The sequence below is a fragment of the Chlamydomonas reinhardtii genome, chromosome 1, assembly GCF_000002595.2.
Source record: "Chlamydomonas reinhardtii strain CC-503 cw92 mt+ chromosome 1, whole genome shotgun sequence".
NCBI lineage: Eukaryota > Viridiplantae > Chlorophyta > Chlorophyceae > Chlamydomonadales > Chlamydomonadaceae > Chlamydomonas > Chlamydomonas reinhardtii.
In genome coordinates, this window is record NC_057004.1 from 1,522,710 (window position 1) to 1,545,808 (window position 23,099).

Consider the following 23,099-nt stretch of genomic DNA (forward strand, 5'->3'; position numbering starts at 1 on the left):
GGTCTGTGACTGTCCGACCAATTAGGGCATCGCAGGAACAAGACTAACACGCCAACACAACCTGTGCCTGAAAAATTACCCGTATACAGACATATGCACTTTACTAGATATGACTTTAAGGTGACACAGAAGCTGACGTCTCGAGCGGGTTAGGTTGACATTCAGCCAGTCGACCACAGCCCGCAGCGGGCCGTGCGGCATTGTACCATGGAGGTTAGGGCGACACAAATGGAAGAGGGCCAGGCCCTGGTGGCTGGCTCGGCGTCGCGGCGGGCGCTCTGGCTGGCCGAACTCAAGGCGCTCGGTGCGCTCGCGCTGCCGGTGGTCCTGCAGACCAGCGCCCAACAGGGCCTGGTGGTCACGGACCAGGTAGGAGCGGCCGGCGCTGGCGGGTTTTGGTTGTCGGGGGAGCTGGGCCTTTGACATCCATCAACCATCCACAGCCGCGGCTGCGGCGTAACGTCGGCATACGGTGGCGTGCTACGCTGTCGTCGGGTCTTGGACGATGGCAGGGTGACAGGGGTCACTAGGAACTTACTAGCACGGGTTGTGTTGTTTCAAGGCCACAGCTGCTGTCCGAGGCCTGCCGCCTGCCGGCTGCCTTGCAGCCTCTGGGCAGCTCCGTGGAGTGGCCTGAGGGCACGTAGCCGCATCGCCGCATGCATCCGCATGACCCGCTCACCTCACCACACCAAGTGTGACAAAGATTGAAAGCCTGTGTCATACACCAAGCCAGCCACCTTGTCTAAACCGGACTTTGGTTGCCATATCGCCAGATTTTCCTGGGCCACCTCGGTACGGCGGAGCTAGGAGCCGCCGCCATCGCCAACTCTTACACCAACCTGATGTGGTGAGCGGCTCATCAAGTCAGCCGCTTTCTTTGCATAAAATAACACTGGGATGTGTCAATGTGGGCACCTGAGCCTGCAGTATTGTAGGCATCGGGCTGTGTCCTCATGCCGCCACGCGGCCGGCCGGTGGCCGTAGGTCACGTAGACTACGCTTTTGCTAGCGTACAACACCTAATGACTGATGTACCTTCTGGTATGATCTTGCGTTACGCTCACGCTAACGGCGCCAGCTTGTTCTTTATTGTAGTCTATTTGCACGTATTGCGTGGTATGTACTACGGTAGCGGCGCTCAGCCACGTGAGATCGTCTGGATCAGTGGTGTCGTTATCTTGTTGGTAATGATTATCACCGCCTTCATTGGTTATGTACTACCATGGGGCCAAATGTCTTTCTGGGGTGCTACCGTAATTACTAGTTTGGCTACTGCCATTCCAGTAGTAGGTAAACACATCATGTACTGGTTGGCCGGCCGACCGCCAGCGTGTGTGCAATGCCGTGTCATCCGTCGCCGCTGCCTCTTCGCCCCCAACCCACCCACCCAACGTTCCCCCATCCCATCGTGCCCCCATCTCCCCCTGTCGTCGGGGGCTCCCAGGTTCTTCCTGTTGGGTTTCGCCACGGCACTGGACACGCTGGGCAGCAACGCGTACGGCGCGGGAGACCGCCGGTGGGGCAGGGAGGGGGGGAGGCGGAGGGGGAGGTGGAGGGGGAGGCGGAGAGCGAGGGGGAGGGCGGGAGTACTGGCCTGTGGGAGGAGTCGACGGGAGTATGGACTTTGGGTGAATGGCTTTGGCGGGTTTGACATGGCCACACTAGTTTTGCCGTGCCGCTGTGCACAGATGCCGGGTATCACTACTGAGTCCTCTCGCCCTCGCCGCTGCCAGCACCAAAACCAAACAACAACACGCACACTTCACCACCGGGCGGCCTACTGCTATCCCCACCTCCCCCCACCCCCACTTAACTAATTTTGAATGTAACCCCCCACACACACACACACAATCACACATACACGCAATCACACCCGCAGGGCGCTGGTGACTTGGTGTGTGACTGCCGCGCTGCTGGTGACGGTGCTGGTGGGGCCGGTGGCTGTGGGCATGTCGCTGGGCGGACTGGCGGCCTCGAGCATGTTCGGACAGGTGCGGAAGGAGAGCGTGGGGAAGGTCGGGGGAAGAGGTGGGGACAGGGTTGCACTGTACTGGCCATTTTCTTATAATACGCGTATTAATACGCAGTACACAGCTTTCTAGTACAATACACCATAATTCACTTATAATACGCCGGCGAGCAAGGGTTAGTACGTGCAATAGTACGTCCCATGCAGCTCGGTCCCATCTCGCTCTCCATGTTCCTCCTTAGTATCCTTCCCTGTATCCTTCTATACATGACCACACTCGAGGTCGTTACAGCTCGCTATGCTGTAGGAAACGCATACTTGCGATTAAATGTCGAGACATGAGCGGAGTGACCACAATTGCGCAGCCTGTTTCGCCTACTGTTTTGCCATCAAGTTTATCCATCCAGAGCTCCTTTGCGCCTATCCAATAGGGCAGGCTCGGTTCCCGTATCGCATCGGCCATCGGCACGACCACCGGCCACCGGCACCCGCCGGCGACCCCCACAGCCCCGCCCCCCGGCGTATTTTGCGGTGTACTGAGACCCAGGAGAGGCGTACTAGTACTCAATACGTACTAGTACGTACTAGTGCGTACTGAGTACTGTGCAACCCTGGGTGGGGAGATGTGGGGAGGTGTGGGGCGAGCAGTGGGTGCAGCAGCTTGCGACGCGCTTAGCAGCTTGCCGCTTTGCCCACAACAACACACGCTGTGTTGCCGGCCCCGCGTCTCACCCGAATTATCACCACGGCATTCCTAATCCATTCCGTCACTTAACTTGAAACAGGATGCTCGCACGTCCGACCTGATGGGTCGCTTCTGTGTGGGCCTCATCCCGGGCATGTGGCCGCTCATGTGGGGCATCGTACTCACCAAGTACCTGCAGGTCAGGGCGCGGCGAGGGCGGGGTTTAACTTTGAACCAATCCCGTAAGGAAACAGTTGCTCTGTAGAAGAAACTGCAGCCGCATATGCGAGCTGTGGCGAGGGCGGGGGAGGGGGTGGGAGTAAGGTTGATGGGGTTTCGAAGGCAGTGCGCAGGGCCAGGCTGGGCTGCCCTGCAAGGCTGCAAGATGGGAAAGGGGCGCTTCTTACCCAGAGCTTGTACGCACACAAGTGCCTTCGCGGTCGCGCTACATTAGATCACGCTGGTTTGGGCATTTGGGTCACGCCTGCACAACAGGTTCAGAACGTGATGGCGGCTCCCTCGGTTATCGCGGTCCTGACCTTCCTCATGAACATCGCCTTCAACGCCATCCTAGTCCGGTGGGTGCCCCCGCGTGTACGTCAAGAAGAGCCTAACACAAGTTACTGAAATGAAGTTTATAGATAGGATGCGCACTCACGATGCGCAGTGGGGAGTGCTCCAAACGCGCCGCATGCTCTGCCATACGCCATCACCAAGTGGAAAGTGGTGGAGTGGAAATTCACCTTCCTGCTTTCTACGTCGCCTGGCGCCCACTGTTGCTGCATGATGCATGACGCCGCGCCTGACGCCGCGCGCCTGTTGCCGCCGCTACCGCAGCGAGCTGGGCTTCCGGGGTGCGCCGCTGGCGACCACCTTGTCGCGTTGGGCGCAGGTGCGGACGTGTGTGTGTGGGAGTATGCGAGAGGGGGGGAATATGTGTGGAAGTATGTGTGGGAGGTTTGACTCGGGTGGAAGGTGTGGGAATAGATAGGGAAAGGCAAGGGTGGAGAGGTCTGGGACGTGCGGGGGCATCGCGAGCCACGGCAAGAAGAGTGACAGACAAGGAGTGGACGGGCCCGACACGTACCACACATTCCACACGTGTTGTGTGTGTCGGGTACTGTATTATGTGTTTGCAATTTTGTCTGTGCTAAAAACAAACAGCAAATTGAAGCCTGCCCAGATGTCCAGAGTTACTTTTGTGTGTGTGTGTGCGCGCGCGCATTGCAGTTTGTGATGCTGGTGGGGGTGGTGGCGCACCACGAGTGGCACCGCACTCGCCAGCCGCCGCCGCCGCCCGAGGCCGAGGAGCAGCTACTGCTGCAGCCTCAGGAGCAGCAGCAGCACCCTCAGGAGCAGCTACTGCTGCAGACTCAGGAGGGGGAGCAGCGGTCGGTCCGGCAGGCGGCGGTTGAGGGCGATGGGGAAGGCGAGGCGATGGCGCTGCTCGCTCCGCCCGGCGACGAGACCGCAGCATCAGCAGCAGCAACATTCGCAGCAGATCCCGGCACGCCGGGCGCATTAGCAGCCAACGGCGACAGTCCACAACCCAACGGCACCCATACCGGCGGCGTGCACGGCGGCGACAGCGGCGGTGGCGGCGGTGGCGGCGGCGGTGGCGGCGGGAACGGCAGCAGCGGCGGTAGCGTCGCGGTGCTTGTGGTGGGCGCCGCGGAGGAGGAGGGCGCCGCCGGGTGCGGTGATGGGGCGCGCAGAGGCATGCGTGGAGGGCAGGAGCACGAGCAGGAGGAGGAGCAGGAGGAGGAGGCGGCGGGCGCTGCTGCCAAGGCGGCGGTGCCCCTACATGCCGGCCGGAATCCGGATCTAGACTGGGCCTTGAAGCACGACAACCCGCAGCCGCCGCCATTCGGGACAAATGGAGCGGCTTCAATGAAAGGCAGCAGGGCGGCTGGGGCGACGGAGAAGTCTGCGCTGCTAGCAGGCGTGGCGTCGAGCTCCGCTGCGCCAGGTGCTGCTAACGGCTTCAGTGGCGGCGGCTTCAGTGGCGGCGGCGGCGGCGGCGGCATGTCGGCGGTGGCCTCGGCCTGGGCGGTGGACGCGCTGGCGGAGTGCCGGGCGGCGGTGGCGCCGGGGGTGATCCTCAGGTTCTGCAAACTGGGCATTCCCGGCGGCCTCAGCATGGCGTTCGAGGTGTGTGCTTGAGGGGGTATGGGGGGTGGGGGCGCTGGGGGATTGTGATAACAGCCCAAACTGAACCGAAACCCATGCAAAAGAGCGAGGAGGAGAGCGTGGCCTATGCGTTGGCAACGGAGTGGCACTCGACAGTATTCCCCTTCCCCAACATGCACCGAGGGGGTGTGGGCATCTGTTGTTGGTGCTGGTATTGGGGGCCCCGGTATTGATGTTGTAGTAGTATGCTTGTCACCACGGCTTGTGGCTGAGAAGTACGACACAAGCACAGGTTGCACACACAAACACACACACACACACACATACACACACACACACTTCGTTATGTTGTTTTTTTAACGCATACACGACACATGTGCGTCCCTTTTGTGCTCCCTCCCTCCTTCCCTCCCTGAACAGGTGGGCTGCTTCGAGTTCTCCACCATCCTGGCGGCGGCGCTGGGCCCCGCCATCACCGCCGCCCACGCCGCCATGTTGAGTCTGGTGGCACTCACCTACCTGGCCTGCCCCTTCGCGCTCGCCACCGCCGGCGCCATCCGCGTGGGCAACCTGCTGGGCTCGGGTGAGCAGGAGGAGACGGAGGAGGCCCGGGGGGGGGGGTGTTCATCAGTCTCAGTGTGCGCTTTTATATGTGCGCTTATATCTGTGCGAAAAATCGGGTGGTAAATCACCTTTCACCGTAGTCACACACACACACACACATACACACACACACACACACACACACACACACACACACACACACACACACACACACACACACACACACACACACACAGCCCACCACACGCACACACGCACACACACACACACGCACGCAACAGGCCAGCCCGAGCCCGCGCGGCGCTCGGGGCTGCTGGCCATCGCGCTCAGCGGCGGCTTCATGGCGCTCATGGCAGTGGGGCTGCTGGCCAGTCGCAGCGTGCTGGGCCGCGCCTTCAGCAGCGACCCCCAGGTGGTGGGCGTCATCCGCGACCTCACCCTGTTCGCGGCGCTGTTCCAGGTGGGGCGGGGGCCTGGGAAAGAAGAGATGGGGAAAGTGTGTGCGTGTGTGTATGTGTGTGTGTGTGTGTTATAGGGCACAAGGAGTAATGTGGTGGGTGGGTGGGTGCTCGTTTGGGTTGGGGGTTGCGTGGTTGGGGTGGGGTGGAGGGGGAGTCATGTGCCCAAACCCAACGAACCAGGGAGGGGAGGCGTGGGGCTGGAGTTGGGGGTTCCGAGGGGGTTTGACACGGTGACATGAGGTTTGCTTGGGGCGTGTCTGGAATACAAGAGGTTGCAGGGCTTCGGTTTTGCACGTCTTGCAGGTCCAGCAGGTCACTAGGGTTTCTCACCCCCGGTTTTAGTGGCGCCTGGAGACGGCCGACTAGGGTTTCTAAAACCCGTTCCCAGTTGCCTGTCCCAACTTCCCGCCGCCTAAACCCTGTAACCCACATGCGCTCCCCGCCACCGCACCCACCCTACACTCCCGCCGCCGCCACCACCACAACCACAACCACCACAACCACCAGCCACCCATCCCACACTCTCCACACACACACACCCCACACACTCCCACATACTCCCACACTCCCCCACACTCCCCCACATTCCCACACTCCGCACCCCCACCCCCACACTTGTTCGCGTGGTCGTGCCGTTTTTTATGCTTTTACTTTGGCTCTCACTACTACTCGCATTGCACGTTTGCTTATATGTCTGTGCCGCCTGTTTGCCGTTTGAGTCCGCCACGCCTTACTGCCGCTCGCCCATTTCCTGTGTGTGCTTTCCCCTGCGCGCGCGGCTCTGGCGTGGCTTGCATTGCTGAGCGCTTAGGTGAGTTCGCGGGGTCCCGGTTTCGCGCCGCAGCAGCTAAGCTAGCCACCTAGACGCATGCACTCAGCTTCTTTACCAACGAGCCTTACTTATCACCACTACTACTCCAGACTACTTGCTTTCAATAGGAACTTAGTATTTTAGCGTTAGCCGCCACGGAAACACGGGGGAGCCAGCAGCCTGCCGCTGGCGAAACAACGGTATGGAATGCGTCGCGTGTGCCCGCTGTACCTCTGGACGTCGGCACTTCACTTCATATTTGATACCCTTGGACCGGGCCTCGCGCTTCAGGCGGACAATGTCCTTCTCCTGTGGGCATGTAGAAAATGGCGAGCCAGATGTGGTCAGCCCACAGCTGAATAACCCTGTCCAGCGATCCTGCCAGTAGAACATCCCATGAATGACCCGATTAGCGGCAGCTGCGCCTAAACCAGTTCTGTCCGCGACACCCTCCTGGCCGGCCGAAGCAGCCGCCCTTGGCGGCTGCGCTGCAAACTGCAAGGCCTCCAGTGGGTCCGCTCGTCGCCGCTCCTGCCCCAGTGGATGCTGTTCCACATATACAAGAGGGCATGCCTGCGCCCGCTCCGCTGCCGTTGCCATGGGCACTGCGCCATCGCCGAGCACCCCCTTGCGACCGCAACCGAGCTGACCTGAGTGCGGTACTCGGCCACATACTTCTCCGCGCGCTTGAAGATGTCCTTGCGAGTGGCGTAACACCATCCCATGGATGGCTACCCCCACACTCCCACACTTCCCACACACACCCCACACCCCCGCGGCGCGCAGGTGAGTAAAAAGCAAGTCGGGTATAGGAAAGTCCAGCGGCGGTCGCGTTGCACTCGCATCCGCATATGCATCCGAGCGCTACTGAGCTATACGTGATCGTTTTACTGACGTTACTACAATACGATCAACCTACTTAGAATAGTCGTTAGACAAAATGGGAGAGCAGCAGCAGCAGCCTTCGGCGGGTCTACGCGCTGGAGCTGGCCGCTGGACTTCACGGACATCGGTAACAACGCGTCTACGCTGCAACTGTACCAGCCTACGACTTCACTTCTTAATTAATCATGAATGTAACCCCCCACACGCCCCCCCCCCGCCCTGCCCGCCCAGGTGTCGGACGGGCTGATGGGCTCCAGCCAGGGTGTGCTGCGCGGCTGCGGCCACCAGCACCTCACAGCAGTGTTCAACTTCATCGGTGAGACAGCTAAGGCGGTGGCGGCGGCGTGAGGGGTTTGGGGGGTGGGGGGGCACGAAATGGGGGGGGGGCGCTCAAATGTGGCGGTGGTGGTGGACTCACGTGGTGGCCGCCCTCGGGCAATCCGGGTGACTGGTGGGCGTTTAACTGTTACGTCTTGCATCCAGTCAGCTGCAAGCCGGCCGCCCTTGGGCAATGCGGCACGTGATCGTGCTTTCCTTCGCCTCTCATGCACACGCCCCCTCCCTCCCTCCCGCTCGCCCCTCCCTCCCGTCCGTACCTTACTCCCACTGCCCTAACCTTGCAATCCCCTCCCCCCCCTCCCCGCCCCTCCCCTATCCACCCAATCCATCCATTCATACAACCCATCTTCTTGATTCCTGAACATTCCTTCCCGACACACACAGGGTTCTGGGTGTTCGGGGTGCTGCTGGGCTACCTGCTGTGTTTCAAGGCGCACCTGGTGGGTGTTGGGTGGGTGGGGGGCGGGGTAATGTTTCGGGCCCAACGAATTATGCCGGGGGGTGGAATCAGGACTGGTCTGCTTGGTCTGGTCCTTAGACTGGCCCTGAGCCGCGTATGCACGGCCGAGACTTGCAAAATAATGTATATACATCTCCATTGTCAGGGAATGCGGGGCGCTGGGGTGGTATCAGGACTGACACGGTTTTACTGGTCTGGTAATTTGACCGGTCTGGGCTGCTCATGCACCTCGTAGACTTACGCAATAGGTGCACCTCCTTCACTGGTGCAAACATGTTCAACATAAAAACATATGTATGGCACAAAAACCCCTACACAGGGCATCTTCGGCCTGTGGACGGGCATCGCCAGCGGCGACTCCGCCACTGCTGTGCTGAACCTGGTAGCCATCAGCCGCATCAAGTGGAGGAAGGAGGCGGACCAGGCCGTGCACAGGCTGCAGGTGGGGGGGAGGAGGGCATGTGCGTGTGTGTGTATGTATGTGCGTGCGTGTGTGTGTGTGTTTGTGCGTTTGTGCGTGTGTGTGTGTGTGCGTGTGTGTGTGTGTGTGTGTGCGTGTGTGTGTGTGTGTGTGTGTTTGGGGGGGCTTTGTGTGTGGTCCTCACTGCACTGGCTTTGCAACACTACCATTGCGCTACGTCCACTGCCACCCGGCGTGCCACATGCAAGACACACACCTGGCAACACTGGCCTCGCGACCGGTACCATGCTGACGTGTCCCGCTGCCTCCCATCCGATTCGCTGTTCTTCTTCTTTCCCTCCGTGCCTCAGGCGCTGGCGAAGCAAGCGGAGGAGCTGCAGGCGCTAGTGAAGGAGGCGTCCGTGCGCGGCGGCCGCGCCCACGCGGCCGGCGACACAGCCGCAGCAGCAGCCGCCACCGCCGCCGCCGCGCTGGCGGCGGCCGATGGCGACGGGCTGGCGGCGCACCCGGCATCCGTTGGCGGCGGCGGTCGGAGCTACGCCGGCGGGTTGAAGCGTGTGTGGAGCGAGCGCGGGGTGCAGCAGACGGTGGCGGAGGAGCGGGAGCGACGGCGGCGGCAGGAGCGCGAGGAGGAGGCTGGGCAGCCGAAAGGCCTCGTTGCCAAGATGGTGCGCAACCTTTCGTCTTCCTTCCGGAACGCGTCCGCGTCGATCTTCCGCCGGCCGGACTCGCGGCAGCGGCGGCAGGAGCTGCCATTGGGTGAGCTTGATGAGCGGTAGAGGTGGGGAGCTAGCTAGGGGGGAGGGCCGCTAGTGGTAGTTCGAGCAGACGGTAGAAAAGCAGGAGGCCGGGAGCGGACACCGGTACGGCAGCACGCAGACATATCAGCAAGAGTATGACGCGGGGTAGGTACGACAGGCTTGGAGATTGGAGAAGCGGGCTGGACGTCTGGTCAGAGAGGTGTGGAGAAATGGTGTGTTGCATACACACGGGCGGAGAGGCACACCGGCGTTGGCAGCGCTAGCTATGCTAGCAAAGCTAGTATGATGCGGCCTGCAGCCGACAGCAATCGCTGAGACGCTGGGACGACGCTGGGTGAAACGTGGGATGGTCGGATGGAGTGGTGACGGACGCGCAACAACGAAACCTCATCAGGCACGCCGCAATAGCAGTAGCACTACGCACGGGCATCGGGGGCACTGTGCGTGCCTCCGAGACAAGTTACAGATTTACGTATACAGACATGCACTACAAAGCATGGAGGTCCAGTCAAGCATAAGCGTAGCTCCGTTGCGGAATGCGGTTGTTGTGTTGCGGTGCACGGGGAAGTTGAGATAGAGACCGGCAAGCACTTCGGATGGGCACGCGGATACCGTAGGCTGGACGGGAAGGAAGCTGACGGGCGACAAGTGCTCGGCGGAAACCGCGAGTATAGCTATTAATGTTTGCTTTCAAAGCAACGCCTGGTGTGAATGTCTTAATGGCTATGATGCTTTGGGATGGGCGTCAATACTATATCAATGTGCAATGCGGCATGCTCACGGCCTTATGCATGACTGCCACATGACAAGAGTGCCGGTGCGGATGCGGATGAGGCGGTGTGCAAGAGCCAAGGCCAAAGGACGTGTTGGGTGCGTGGCGGAGGCAGGTAGGGTAGGGTGCGCGGCTGGGAGTCTGGGAATGCGCGGCATGCGGGGGACAGAATAAGGGCGAGCGGTCGTCACGACGTCATGGGTGGTTACGAGATTGAGATGGGACAAGTTCAGGGACAGGTTGGAGTAGTCCCGTGGGGAAGCAAGTAGCTGATGTAGGCATGTAGCTGAATCCCGAGACAGGTTTTGGGCTGAGCGCATGAGCGCAGCGATTCTGTGTGTAGCGGATGCACCCCCGGAGACGGAGCCAACAGTTGTAAAGACTTACAACGCCCAAAACCAATACTACAGTTCCCTTACTTCATGGACCTGGGCACCTGGCCCGCACATCCACGACATAGTAATGAGGCGTGCGCGCGCGCGGGACACGCTCTCAAGATTTACCGTGCCGCAGGCAGGTCTTGCAAACCACCTAATTATGTATTCCCTTTAAATGACAGCCGCTGCCTAAACCGAAGGCCTGATTATGTATGGCCGCTGATTATGTATGGCGGCAGAGCTCACGTCGCAACTGTGCGTCCGGGGTCATTGACATGCGCCATCACCGTTCTGGTAAAACTCCGCCCAGGAGCGGTGTTGTGCCAGTTCGGCTGTGGCGCATGTCATCATATACACAAGAGCAGACATGCCGAAGGCGCCCGTCCTTCCTTGCTTGCACCTGTCTTCTGCCTCGCCCCTCTGCCCAGCATTCCCCCCTGGACCCAACCTCACGTCCTGCCGCGTCCTTCATTATTCCCTCCTTCCCTCCTCCTGCATCCTGCATATGTATGTATGTACGGCCTCACCCGTCCGCTCCCGTACACAACTGCACCGTTTCGCTTCTACCCGGTAACGGCACCCGGTAACGGCCAGGTATGTAGTAACGGGCACACATCTATCTACCAGGTGACGGGCAGGGCGGCCAGTCCCACGTCGCGTGCGGGGTCCGAGTACTGGATCTGGCTCTCCGGCACGGCCAGACGCAGGTTGGGCAGGCGGCGGAACAGCGTCCCAATGGCCACCTGGATCTCAGCGCGCGCCAGCCACTCCGCCACGCACACGTGGGTGCCGTAGCCGAAGCCAACCTGGCGGGGGCGGGGGGGGGGGCGGGGGGTTACATTCATGATTAATTAAGAAGGGAAGGCGTAGGGGGGGGGCGGGGGGCGGGGGAGGGGGGCGGCAAGTGGTCGGACGGGTTTCGCAAGTAAACAGGTGGATGGGAGGAGGAGGCGGAGCTTACTTGCGCCCAGGCGCTTTCACTTGTGCAACGCGGCGCAAGTCGCTTAGTACTTCCAGAACACACCGCGGGGGCCTTTGGGACGACACGCACCCCCATCCCCAACCCATCCCCATCCCCAACCTACCCCCCCCCCTCCCCCCCACACACCCAGTAGCTCGCACATGCGGCTGCAGCTTCTCCTTGCAGCGCTTCTGTTTCCTTATGATATTTTTTTTACAGAGTTTACACCCCCCCCCAAACCTACCACCCACCTGCTGCGGGTTGGACTGGCGGTGGATGTCGAATCGGTCGGGGTCGGGGAACACGGACTCGTCGCGATTGGCGGACTGGTTGAGCGCAATGATGCCCTCGCCCTTCTTCACCAGCTGCGTACGTATGTGAGGGGATGGAGTCATCATACATGTATGGGCGGTGGGCGGGTGCGAGCGCGGAAGCAGGTCAAGGGCGGGGTGTTTACGTACTGCGTGACACGCACAGGAGCAGCCACATGGCTACTCCTCAGCATAGGTCTGGGTCTGACACGCACATGGATGGCGCATGGATGGCGCATGGATGGCGCGCAACCCGCCGGGCGCCCGCCGCAAACAAACCGTCCGGCTGCTGTGCGTGGCGCCACTCAGTAGTGATACATGTGGAGTAATACGCCCCCCGCCCCCCGGCCTCACGCACGCACCTGGCCGTCCACCTGCACGTCGGCCACGGCCAGACGGCGCAGCGCGTAGGAGGAGCCGGTGTGGAAGCGGCAGATCTCCTCCGTCGCCGCGGGCACCAGGCGGGCGGGGTCGGCCTTCATGGCGGCCAGCTGGATGGGGGGAGCAAGCCGGGAAGGAGCATGCAGAACTTATTGGTACACGTGCATGGGTGTTTCAGGACCATCAGGCAGGGGAGTGGCAGGAAGTAAGGTTCAGTGTGGGCGGAACACAGAAGTTCTGCGACACACAAGTATATAACCCTGCGGACGGCGCCCTGGGGCATCTAGATGTGTCTTTTACCGACTATCCTACTGCATTCAGAGAGAAGTGGGAAAGTAGCGTGGAAGATGCTTTGTGGATAGGACGGTCGGGAGTGGGTTGGGTGGCAAGGGACGTTACGGTACTTTTGCGCCGCCGCAGGCAGGTAGGAGTGGGCCCGCCCCACTCCCACTCTCCAGTTAAATCCTCGCCCTGTATGTTCAACTGGCAACACCTTCCCATCGCAACGCCATCCGCGCCCAGCCGCCCCACCCCAGCCACGCACGCACGCACCTGGTCCGGGTGCTGCAGCAGTGAGATGACGCCCAGGTTGATCTGGGTGGCCACTGTGGCGTTGCCTGCCACCAGCATGAGGAAGGCGGTCTGGACCAGCTGCTCGCGCGTCATGTGGCCGGGGCGCAGCTGTATGTTGAGGGGGCCAGGGGGGATAGATGGATGGGCACCAAAACAAGTAAGGCTGATGTCAATCGCAGTGGAGGCGGCAGGGAAGGCTATGAGGCAACACATACCTTACACGCACAGCCACTAGCCGCCCTGCCTCGTAGTGCAAAACAACACGTATGGCGATGGGAATGCGCGACCCCGCCCCGGTGCCGTACCTGCCTCTCGCTCCTGCCGTACGTACCCCACACGTGCCGTGCATATTCCCCTGCTGCTTCCCGCGTGCCGCACCTACCTGCTTGGTGACCAGCTCGCTGATGAGGTCCTTGCCCGTGGGGTTCCTCTCCTTCTCGGCCACCTGCGAGTTGGGGGGTGAGGTTGGCAAAACGGCGCATGTTGACATCGCGGCGGCTGGGGGCGGGAGGTGGATGGGCAGGAGCACGTGGGCAATACACCTCCCCATACCCCAAACACAGACACGCACAGCCCCACTTCATCCCCCCGCCCCCCCTACGCTCCCACCCCCCACCAGGTTGTCCATGTACTTGACGAGGTCGTCTGCTGCGGCCGCCGCGTCCTTGGCGTTGGAAGAGCCGGAAGAGCGCACCGCCACGTTCGCGGAGAGGTAGGCGAAGTCGGCCTCGGGAATGCCGATGAAGTCGTAGATGACCTGAGGAGGCACACAGCAGTTATTAGTTCGGGGGGCAGGGGGCGGGGGGCGGGGGTTAGCTATGTGCCCGAGCCCAATGAAAAAGTCAGGAGGCAGGGGGTCAGGGAGGGTACTTATTTGCCGCATGGTATGCGTGGTGATGCACCCGCTGTTTGATCGACACCGCTACCGTACGGTACGCGTGTCACGCTACGCGCGTCACGTACACCGCGCGGGACCTGCTGACGCCCCACCGCGCCCACCCACCCACCCACCCGGAATGGCAGCGGCATGGAGAAGGCCTCGTTCAGGTCCAGCGGCCCGCCGCGGGCGATCATGGCGTCAACCAGCTTGTCTGCCTTGGCCTGATGTATGATGAGGAGTGATGAGGGGTGATGAGGTCAGGTGGTCACGCACATGCAGCAGCAGCAGGAAGTAAGGATAATGGTTAGCCGCAAGTAAGGACTAAAGAGCATTGCGTGCGTTGCGTGATGTATGTCAGATCCTAGAAAGGCCTTGCAGCCTTGGGTGATTATGCCGCCGTATGCCGGGAGGAAGTGAGGGAGGGGAGGGGAGGGATCCAGCCGCACACAGCGAGGGGTGGGGCCGCGGGGGGCAAGTAAGGGGATGGCCGCCAGCCAAACCATGCATACGCGACTGCTGTCCCAGCAGCACGGCGGGATGCATGCCGCCGGCGGTTGCAAGCGAGCGCTGCACGGGCCCTGCCGCCGGCCACAGGTGGTGCGTGGCACCCAAGCAAGAAGACCAGACAGCACCCCGCCGGTTGGTCGTCGTCCCCCCACCCCAGCAGTGAGCCAGTGTCCCGCGGCCCTACCCACCCACTCACCCAACCACCCGCCCACCCGCCCACCCACCCACCCACCCACCCACCCACCCACCCACCCACCCACCCACCCACCCACCCACCCACCCACCTGGATTGAGGGGCGCAGCTGCTCGACGGCCTCCGGGGTCAGGTACGGCCACACCATGCCGCTGCGGGCGGGGTGGCGGTGCGAGAGCCCAGGAGCACGCGAAGCGAAGCGCTCAGTGATGATGTTGATGTCAGCAAGCACTGTCCAATGTAATAAGGCTTAAAATGGGGCACGCGCATGAGAGACTTACGGCGGCACTCGGCCATGCACCCTCATCACGCACTATACCCCTGCCCCTGCAAGTACCTAGCTAGCTACCCCCGCACCCACATACCGGTACTTGGTGTGCTCCGGCGGGTCCATGTCCACAAAGGTGGCGGCGTTGCCGCTCTGCGCCGCCGCCTTGCCGCCGGGGCTCAACTCCGGGAAGCCGGGCAGCGTGCGGACCTGCAGGCCGGCGGCGGGGAGGGAGACGGGGCGGGAGGCGGGGCAAGGTGGGACAGAGGGCGTTTAGGCAAACTAGCACGCCTAGATGGGATGGAGGTAGAGGAGTTGAGGGAGTATTGGCGGTCGGGAATGAACACTGCTGGGGAGGACGGAGGGATTCAACGGGATGGAGAGGGGGATACTCGCTCCGAGCGAGGCTTAGAAAACCAAAGGGATGCCAGGGATGTGGGACGAATTGAGCGTACGTGCGTGCGTGAACCCCCTGCCTACGGTTGATTGCTTGCGGGTATATCCCTAGATAGCTAGCTACCCGGCGCTCATATCATACGTACGTACCGGTTGTGATCATGCCCCTAACCGCTTGAGGGCCCCGCGCCCCGCCCACCTTGGAGAAGCGGCCATCCTGGAGCACCTCCTTGAGTTCCTTGTGCCGGGAGATGAGCCAGATCTTGCTGCCGTCGAACAGGCGCCCCGGCGCCACCGGGCACTTGCTGCGCAGCTCCTTGTACTCGGCCGGCGGCTCCACGCCCTTGGGCCGCGAGAAGGGGAAGTCTGCCGAGCGGGCCGATTAACAAGGGAGAATGGGATATCAGCAACAGAAACTCAGGATGCCACCGTGCTGCGGAGCCATCCACAGCAGGCAGGTTGTGGCCCAACACCGCTGATGTATGCATGACGAGCGCGACTAGTCACGCCCACATCGTGACTGATGCAAATGTTGAAGCCTGCCACCAAGCAAGCAAGTTCGTGTCGAGCTTACCCTTGTCCATGTGGGCTGTCACAGGCACGGCATATCGGCGACTCGTGGCGCGGAGGGCGCCGACCCGCGACAGCGTTCCAGCGGAACGCACAGAAAGCCTGCATGCAACAGGTATCGGGAAAACTCTGAGCGCATCTGCGAGGTGAATAATCTTTAACCATTCATGCTACTTTGTCGTTCGATCGATACAGCAGCCACCTCACATTATTGTCATTGCCATGGCTGCTTGATCTGTATGTGGTTGATTGCAACAGCGGCGCCACGCTACTTGACATGATTCGCGGATGATATGATGCGGATGAGTGACTCTTCCGGAAGTACGAACAGCCGGGACGGCACTCACCTGCACTCACATGCGTGCTTATGCCCTCGGTAGTCATCCGCGCTGATTTAGGTCTGGCTAACGGCAGGAGCGCAGCAACGACGTCCCGCGCGCGTGGTTTTATTGAATTTCAAGCCTTCCAAACGATCAACATCGCCGCAAAACGTTTCGTTTCAGTGCCTTTTGGGTTCGTGAATGCCAATTGTACAGAAGAAAATTCCTTGACCCGCGGTTCTGCTTGATTACGCGCAGCAAGTGCGCAGATGAACCGAACCGGCCTGTAAAGCGAGGACGGGAAATTGCAACGCAGCCCAGAATCTCCTTCAGAGAGAATTTGCAATTGTATCGAACGAAATACGTATGCAACATCTGCTGAGAATGCATGTCTTCGCCGCGTTTTGCATTTATGAATTCGGGCCGTGCTGCTTGGCCGAATGTGACTCGCAGCCCCGATTATCACAGTCGCTGTTCGGCGCGGTGTCTAGAAATCGGCGACGGACAAAGTTATGGTCTGTTCGCCCAGGTAGAATAGTTTAAGAAGTCAAAACGTCGGGCGGGAAACTTGGGAACTGCAAGCGCACGCACTGCGCGGTAAAGCAGCCCTTGCCGTTGCGATTACAGGAATTCAACAAAAGCGACGCATTTGCTGCGTCCTGGCGCCAGTCGAATTTCCCGCAGAAACTTGCATCCGGGCATATTGTCGCCCCTACCTGTCGCCGCTACCACCTGCAGCACCATCATAGCTCGCAGCGACAGCGAAGATACCAGTCCGTGCGGTACCAGCAGTGGCGGCTGAGGGCCAGTCTTGCACGGTACCGGTCCTCGCTCGCAGGTCCTCGACACCAGCCTGCGGTACCGCAGGGGATGGTATCTTCGCTGTCGCTGCCAGCACGTAGGTGCTGCCAATGATGCCGGAGAGGCCGCAGGACCGCACTAACTACCGTAGTCATGCACGGAGCCCCCTGCTCCTGCCTCTGCTCCTGCCCCTGCCCCTGCCCCTGCCCCTGCTCCTGCTCCTGCTCCTGCCCCTGCCCCTGACGGCCCCTGCCCCTGCCCCTGCCCCTGCCCCCTACCTCCTCAGTCACTCGTCCGCGCCCGCCCCCGCCCCCGCCTCCGCCTCCGCCTGCAGCGGCTGCAGCGGCAGCTGGCGCACACAGCGGTAGTAGCCGTCCTCGCCGTAGGCGCCTCGCTGGGACAGGTGCACAGCCTGCGTACGTGTGTGTGTGTGTGTGTGTGTGTGTGTGTGTGTGTGTGTGTGTGTGTGTGTGTGTGTGTGTGTGTGTGTGTGTGTGTGTGTGTGTGTGTGTGTGTGTGTGTGTGTGTGTGTGTGTTAAAGAGCACAAGGAAAACGTTGCGCAAAGACAGTGTATGCGATGCAGCAAAGCGACGGTTTACGGATGTTACCTGAAGTTACCTCGCATACCTGCTGCGGTGAGCCGCCGGTCTTACCAACCGGAAATCGCGCAACCCCCGCTACTCTAACCTCGAGGGGGGATTCGTGTCCACACGCTCTCAAGGGTGCAAACCCATGCATGTGCTCACGGTACCGTGAGGCCCAGGCACTCCTACGATTCCTAGCTCCGCGTCGCTACTCCTGGCCGCTAAGTCCAAGCTCGCTCCCGCCCAATCCGTGTGTGTGTGTGTGTGTGTGTGTGTGTGTGTGTGTGTGTGTGTGTGTGTGTGTGTGTGTGTGTGTGTGTGTGTGTGTGTGTGTTAAAGAGCACAAGGAAATTATTGCGCAATCAAAGACAGCGTGTGTGTGTCTGTGTTGGTAATGACAAGAAAGGACCGAACTAACCGCGCCTCCACACCCTCCCGCCGCCCACCCACCACGCACCTGCAGTGTGTGGATGCCCAGGTCCAGCCGCCCGTGCTGCTCAAGCAGCGCCCGCCCGTCAAACGGCTGCCGGTCCGACGGGCGCCCGCCCTGCTGCGGCCGCTGCTGCTGGGAGGAGGAGCCGCCGCCGCCGCCGCCCTGCTGCTGCTCCGCGCCGCGCTTGCGATACCTGCGGCGCGCGCGGAATAAGGGAGGTAGGCGGGCAGGCGTGGTGGCCGAGATTGCGTGCAATGTGTGTGGGGCGGGCGCTGAGTTCCTACACGAGCCCTGCCACCGCGGCTGTGGCCGCAGCGGTCCGCCCGTCACGCACCGGGTGTTGATGATGGTGGCGTGGAGCTTTACTTTGCGGTCGTCCTGTCGGTTTGTCGTTCAGAGGGTAGGCCGTGCCTCAAATAAGAGCAGGTATCAGAGCAGGTATCAGACTACAACGTACCCCGTATCGCGCTCTGCAAGCTGCAGCATTAGCAGCCCCGGCCCCTCCCCCGGTTCGGTTCAGTTTGGGCTGGTATCTACAATAACCCTCTCGTACCTGCGGCAGTGGCAGCCCCGGCCCTTGCCCCTCCCCCCACCTGCGGCAGAAGCAGTTCCCGTCCCCTGCTCCCACCCAAGCAGCCCCGCCCTCTGCCCCTGTCCCCACCTGCGGCAGTAGCAGCCCGCCCCCACATGCGGCAGTAGCAACCCGCCCCCTGCCCTTTCGCCCCACCTGCGGCAGTAGCAGCCCCGCCCCCTGCCCCTCCCCCCCACACCTGCGGCAGTAGCAGCCCCGCCCGACCAAACTCCTCCACCACCATGTCACACAGCGCCTCCAGCCGGCCGCCCGGGCCCATGTCCGCCACCTGTGGCCGCCGGGCGTGTGTGGTGGAGGGGAGGGTGCAGGGAAAAGTAGGTGTGTGTGTGTGTGTGTGTGTTAAAAAGCACAAGGGAAACATGGCGCAAAGACAGCGTATGCGATGAAGGTGCGTATGTGTGTGTGTGTGTGTGTTCCTGTGTGTGTGTGCGTGTGTGTGCGTGTTCAAAACACAACGCATACCTCCCCCGTTGTGATTTTGATTTAATCACTCCGTCCTCCGTGAACCCCCCCCCCCCACACACACACACACACACACGCACACACACAGCACACACCAACACACACACACGCACACTGTCTTAGCGCTATGTTTTCCTTGTGCTCTTTAACACGCACGCACCTTGAGGTATAGCACGTGCATGGCCGAGGGGTCGTCGTTCATGTACTCCAGGCCCTGAGGGTGGTTGGTTAGGTCGGGCGGTTAGGCGGTTAGGTTAAAATGGTTAGGTTGGTTGGTTACGCGCAGGGGCGGGTGGCAGCTGACCATAGCGGCCCTTGCAGCACTCCGCCCCTCTGCCCAGCCCACCCCTCCACCCACACCCGATCACTCCCTTCTCCGTGCAAACACCCCTCCCCCCGCCCATCCACCCTGCCCCCACCCCTCCACCCTGCCCCCACCCCTCCACCCTCCACCCACCCTCCACCCACCCTGCCCCCACCCTGCCCCCACCCTGGCCCCACCCCTCCATCCAACCCCCCTCCCCCTCCACTAACCCACCCACCCCTCCACCCCACCCCACCCCCCCTCCACCCCCCCTCCTCCCCCCTGCTGCTCCCCCTCACCTGCAGGTGCACCTTGAGCGGCTGCCCCGCCAGCAGTGCCCCCACACGTGGCCGCAGCCGGTCGAGAGCCTGCGTGCGTGCGCGTGTTCGTGTGTGTGTGTACTTATACATGTGTATGGGTGGGAGAGGTTTTTGTGTGTGCGTGTGATTGGGGGGGGGGTTAGGAGTGTCCAGAGGTAGGAGGCAGTGCCACATAGGGTGCCGCACGTGTGCAAAAACCAGACACCCTCACAAACGCACATGCTGCCCAAACCCTCGTTTCGTGTGCGCCATCTTCCCACCTCTCCCTCTCTGACCCGTTGCAACTAACGCCTCTGCCTGTGCTCCGCTCGTTTTAACTTGGTTTGGTTTAGTTTGGGCTGGAATATACAAGCCCCCCCAGCCCCTTTCTTCCCCCCACCTGCTGTGCGGCGTGCCTCTTCTGGTCGCTGTAGAGCTTGAGCATGACCAACGTGAGGTGCAGTTGCTGCGGGGCCATAAACACGGAGGGCTCCAGGCCGCAGCCGGGGGGACACACCTGCGGCGGTAGGGGGCGGGCAGGAGGGGGAGGCAGGAGGAGGAGGCACGAGGAGGAGGGGAGCAAAGGCGTTCGGGTTTGGGGCCTCGGCGTGTTGGGGCTACCGTAGTACCCCTCCCACTCTATACGCAGACACATACACACACACACACACACATTCAGGGAACAGCAACTTCGGATGTTTCTTTTCTTGGTAGATGCACAAACACATACACGCCCCCCTCTTGCTTAAGGTTGAGACTGGACTAACCCCCCCTTCCCCCGAACCCCTCGGTATTCCCCTGCTCCCACACACATACACACGCGCACACCTTGGGGTCCCCCAGCACGCCCTTCCTGAACGCCTCGAACTGCCGTACGGTGGCGGGCGTGGCGAGCGGCAACGACAGGAAGTAGTTGTAGTCCAACAGCCTGCATGCCGGTGAGTCGGTTGCACGTAGAATGGTTCGTCGCTTGGGTAGTTGGCAGTAGTTGCGTAAACTAAGGAGTTTTGCTGCTAGTGGCAATCCCTCCAAAGGCCCCAAACAAACATGTCCCATCCCTACGCCCCAGCTCCAACACTTCCACATTTTCCTTTGAGAGAGGGAAGGCACAGCACCAAACTGGCACGCAATCTACGACGCGAGCAAGCAGAACGCCAGGGACCACCGAACCAGCCACCGAAACCACCTCCTCCCCCGACGGTTCCTTGACAGTCAGGGCTATTCCTTCCATGCTTGGGAACATAACCCCCATAACCCTTCATATAACGGTCGACTCATTATAGGGTGCAGACCCCTACGTCACCCCCAAACACACACGCCCCATGCCTACGCCCCCCCTCCGCCCTCCCCCCCCACACACACACACCTGCCCGCCACCGCTTCCGCCATGGCCAGCTCGGTCCGCAGGTAGCCGGACGCCACCACCGCCTTGCTGGGGCCGCGGATGGTCACGTCGCCACCGCCGCCGCCGCCTGCCGCAAAGCCCGGAAGGTGATACATACATACTGCACTGTTACGCACACATCCCACACGGTGGGGCACCCAAGTCCAGGCACACCACCACTCCCACACCCACATCAACACCAGCGCCAGCGCTAGCGCCAGCACCCCCACACCAACCCCACCACACCAACACCCACACCTGCACCAACGTGTCACCCACCCTGCGGACCCGCCGCCGTCTTGCGCGGTATAATCAACGTGGCGCCGGTCTCCGCCTCCAGCCGCTTCTTTTTAGCGCCCTCCTTGCCGATGAGCATGGGGTAAACCTGGAGTGTGTGAAAGGGTGTACGAGCATGCGCGTTGCGCGCGGGCACATGGTTTCGGGTTTCTGAATGTCAGGCGCGGCATTGGGATGTTGGATGGTTACGTACGACCGGGGACTGAAGCGGTGTGGGCTGAGCGCTGGGTGGGAGAGGGCACGCCGGCGGCCTCGTGCACGTGACGTGTCAGCGGTGAAACACCACGGGGCACCAGTCCGCTCCTCTACCCCACCCCACCCCGCCCCACCCCGCCCGACCCCGCCCCACCACACCCCACCCCATCCCACCCCGCCCCACCACACTGCACCACGCCACAGTCCAGCTTCTGTACTGAGTCAGACCGGCAGCTGCCCTCCAAGTGGAAGAGGCGTGCATTGCGCATGTACGTCCTCGGGCTGGCGTGAAGGAGGGGATAGCAGGAGCGTGCTTTGGGGCCTCGCTTCTCTCAAGAGTGATATTGGCGGTGCCGCTGCTGCGTCGGTGCCGACGCGGCGTAGTGGCACGTCGGTACCGCGCCGCCACGCCACGCACCCACACCGCCCGTCAAGCGCAGTTCATCCCCCCCACACACCTCCGGATCGCAGGACAGCCGCGCCTGGAACTGCCCGCTCTGGTCCTGAGTTATTAGAGACTCGTCAATGGATGGCTCGGCTCCGCCGGACGACGCCGCGTTAAAGTCCTCCTCATCGTCATCGTCATAATGCCTTGGCGCTGCTGGTCGCCCCGCTGCATGCTCTCCACGCTCTGGCAAGTGAGAAAAGGTTGAAGCGGCAGTGCCCTGCACGCGGTAGTTTCGCCCCCCGACATGGACCAGAGGCGGATGCAAAACGTCTGGCCCCGTCATTTGTTTACATATGCGGTTACAATCGCATAGAAATTACTACAGTATGTTATACTGGCTTTATTTGCAAATCCTTCTTGCGAGCGCGTCCTGGCACACCTGTCGATCCAATTCTCAAGTTTGCCAAGCGTCACTGTTACACTAGATCGACAAGTTTGACGTTATCTAGGCGTAAACAGGTCGCTATTGCAAATATAAGGGCAGGCAAATTGCAGAGTGCCCCGCTACCACCTGGACGGGCTTGTTCTTCGCCCTGTGCTTACCATTATACGGGCGCTCAGCATATCACTATGTTACATCAACAATAAGACTCCTGCGCCCATGCGGCTGTCAACGGGACTCGCGTTGGGGAGCGGATGGCAGCAGCATGCGGTCGCGCTACTCGCGCTGCTGCTGCTCGCGGCGAGCGCTGTCGCCCCTGCGTCGGCGGCCCCAAACCCTAAAGCTGCAGAGCTGGAAGCAGCCATCAACGCGGACTACAAATTCAGCCGGACAAACTGGGACAGTGCCGTGCTCAACGACACGCTGTCCAAGTGCGTTGTGTATGTGTGTGCAGTGCTCTCGGGGGAGGGGCCGGTTTACAGGGGGAGCGTTCACACCTCAGCGAGGTGATATCGCGAGGCATGGCGGTCTTTAAAAGGCGCAGCGTCAGGGCTGCACACACGGGGTTTAGGGAGCACAGTCCACCCAGGGAAGCACGTGGTAGCCCCGCCCGGCACTCCCGCCCAACCCCCCAACCCCCCACCGCCCCCCCCCACCCACCCAAACCCCAAAACACACACGCCCCCAAACCCCCCTCCCCCCTCTTATCCCCCGCAGCCCCTACCTGGAGTCCATACACTGGAGCGCCCGCCCGCCCCGCTTCCAGTTCACGGTGTTCACGCAGCTCACTCTCAACCGGCTGCCCACACTGTTCAACATGTGCAGCTCCTACACCGGGCCGCTCAGTGCGGCGGTGTTCCTGGCGGTGGTGCAGGTGGGGGGAAAAGGGGGAGAGGAGGGGGAAGGGGTGGGGGAAGAA

At 61.4% G+C, this 23,099-nt stretch overlaps 4 protein-coding genes across 6 annotated transcripts in view; 2 read left to right on the forward strand and 2 right to left on the reverse strand.

The window, feature by feature from the left end:
* The first annotated feature begins 98 nt into the window (after positions 1-98).
* On the forward strand, positions 99-10,630 carry CHLRE_01g007901v5 (uncharacterized protein). Of its 3 annotated transcripts, XM_043058235.1 has the most exons (14): positions 99-369; positions 777-850; positions 1,448-1,519; positions 1,883-1,994; positions 2,758-2,856; positions 3,153-3,235; positions 3,495-3,549; positions 3,888-4,808; positions 5,208-5,370; positions 5,633-5,811; positions 7,740-7,824; positions 8,232-8,287; positions 8,627-8,749; positions 9,079-10,630. In XM_043058235.1, the coding sequence occupies exons 1-14, from the start codon at positions 208-210 to the stop codon at positions 9,505-9,507; spliced, it is 2,613 nt and encodes an 870-aa protein (XP_042928150.1). In that variant the 5' UTR covers positions 99-207; the 3' UTR covers positions 9,508-10,630. The 3 variants fall into 3 exon arrangements, with proteins under 3 accessions (XP_042928150.1, XP_042928149.1, XP_042928151.1); XM_043058237.1 differs by lacking the exons at positions 99-369; positions 777-850 and adding an exon at positions 949-1,312; XM_043058236.1 differs by lacking the exons at positions 1,448-1,519; positions 1,883-1,994; positions 2,758-2,856; ... (7 more) ...; positions 8,627-8,749; positions 9,079-10,630 and having other exon boundaries at positions 777-900.
* Positions 10,631-10,632: 2 nt separating this feature from the next.
* CHLRE_01g007950v5 (uncharacterized protein) lies at positions 10,633-16,348 on the reverse strand. Its single transcript, XM_043058238.1, has 12 exons — positions 15,886-16,348; positions 15,683-15,780; positions 15,308-15,474; positions 14,810-14,922; positions 14,536-14,596; positions 13,876-13,965; positions 13,481-13,621; positions 13,247-13,309; positions 12,844-12,972; positions 12,273-12,401; positions 11,851-11,964; positions 10,633-11,444 (listed from the first exon to the last, which is right to left on the reverse strand). The coding sequence occupies exons 2-12, from the start codon at positions 15,690-15,692 to the stop codon at positions 11,259-11,261; spliced, it is 1,203 nt and encodes a 400-aa protein (XP_042928152.1). The 5' UTR covers positions 15,693-15,780; positions 15,886-16,348; the 3' UTR covers positions 10,633-11,258.
* Positions 16,349-16,402: 54 nt separating this feature from the next.
* Positions 16,403-22,238, reverse strand: CHLRE_01g008000v5 (uncharacterized protein). The gene is made up of 12 exons (XM_043058239.1): positions 21,809-22,238; positions 21,138-21,243; positions 20,841-20,946; positions 20,303-20,402; positions 19,875-19,991; positions 19,475-19,543; positions 19,032-19,085; positions 18,588-18,677; positions 18,152-18,195; positions 17,842-18,010; positions 17,078-17,211; positions 16,403-16,851 (listed from the first exon to the last, which is right to left on the reverse strand). The coding sequence occupies exons 1-11, from the start codon at positions 22,079-22,081 to the stop codon at positions 17,086-17,088; spliced, it is 1,254 nt and encodes a 417-aa protein (XP_042928153.1). The 5' UTR covers positions 22,082-22,238; the 3' UTR covers positions 16,403-16,851; positions 17,078-17,085.
* Positions 22,239-22,368: 130 nt separating this feature from the next.
* The window catches only part of CHLRE_01g008051v5 (uncharacterized protein), a 5,532-nt gene continuing 4,801 nt past the window's right edge, over positions 22,369-23,099 (forward strand). Inside the window, exons 1-2 of the mRNA XM_043058240.1 lie at positions 22,369-22,611; positions 22,898-23,054. Of these exons, the coding sequence (XP_042928154.1) occupies positions 22,400-22,611; positions 22,898-23,054 (369 nt within the window). The 5' untranslated portion in view covers positions 22,369-22,399. The remainder of the gene's footprint in view (positions 22,612-22,897; positions 23,055-23,099) is intronic.

Bases quoted from the DNA above. Each gene is read 5' to 3' on its own strand.
- CHLRE_01g007950v5 (XM_043058238.1), bottom strand. The intron at 12,973-13,246 runs GTAGGTGCGGCA...CTCAACATACAG, and splicing joins GCGAGCTGGTCACCAAGCAG to CTGCGCCCCGGCCACATGAC. The intron at 12,402-12,843 runs GTGCGTGCGTGC...CCCCCCATCCAG, and splicing joins TGCTGCAGCACCCGGACCAG to CTGGCCGCCATGAAGGCCGA.
- CHLRE_01g007901v5 (XM_043058235.1), top strand. From the start codon at position 208: ATGGAGGTTAGGGCGACACAAATGGAAGAGGGCCAGGCCCTGGTGGCT. The intron at 1,995-2,757 runs GTGCGGAAGGAG...AACTTGAAACAG, and splicing joins CCTCGAGCATGTTCGGACAG to GATGCTCGCACGTCCGACCT. The intron at 2,857-3,152 runs GTCAGGGCGCGG...CCTGCACAACAG, and splicing joins TACTCACCAAGTACCTGCAG to GTTCAGAACGTGATGGCGGC.
- CHLRE_01g008000v5 (XM_043058239.1), bottom strand. From the start codon at position 22,081: ATGACGGGGCCAGACGTTTTGCATCCGCCTCTGGTCCATGTCGGGGGG. The intron at 21,244-21,808 runs GTGTGTGGGGGG...CACACACTCCAG, and splicing joins GGCTGTCCTGCGATCCGGAG to GTTTACCCCATGCTCATCGG. The intron at 19,086-19,474 runs GTGAGGGGGAGC...AACCACCCTCAG, and splicing joins CGCTCAAGGTGCACCTGCAG to GGCCTGGAGTACATGAACGA.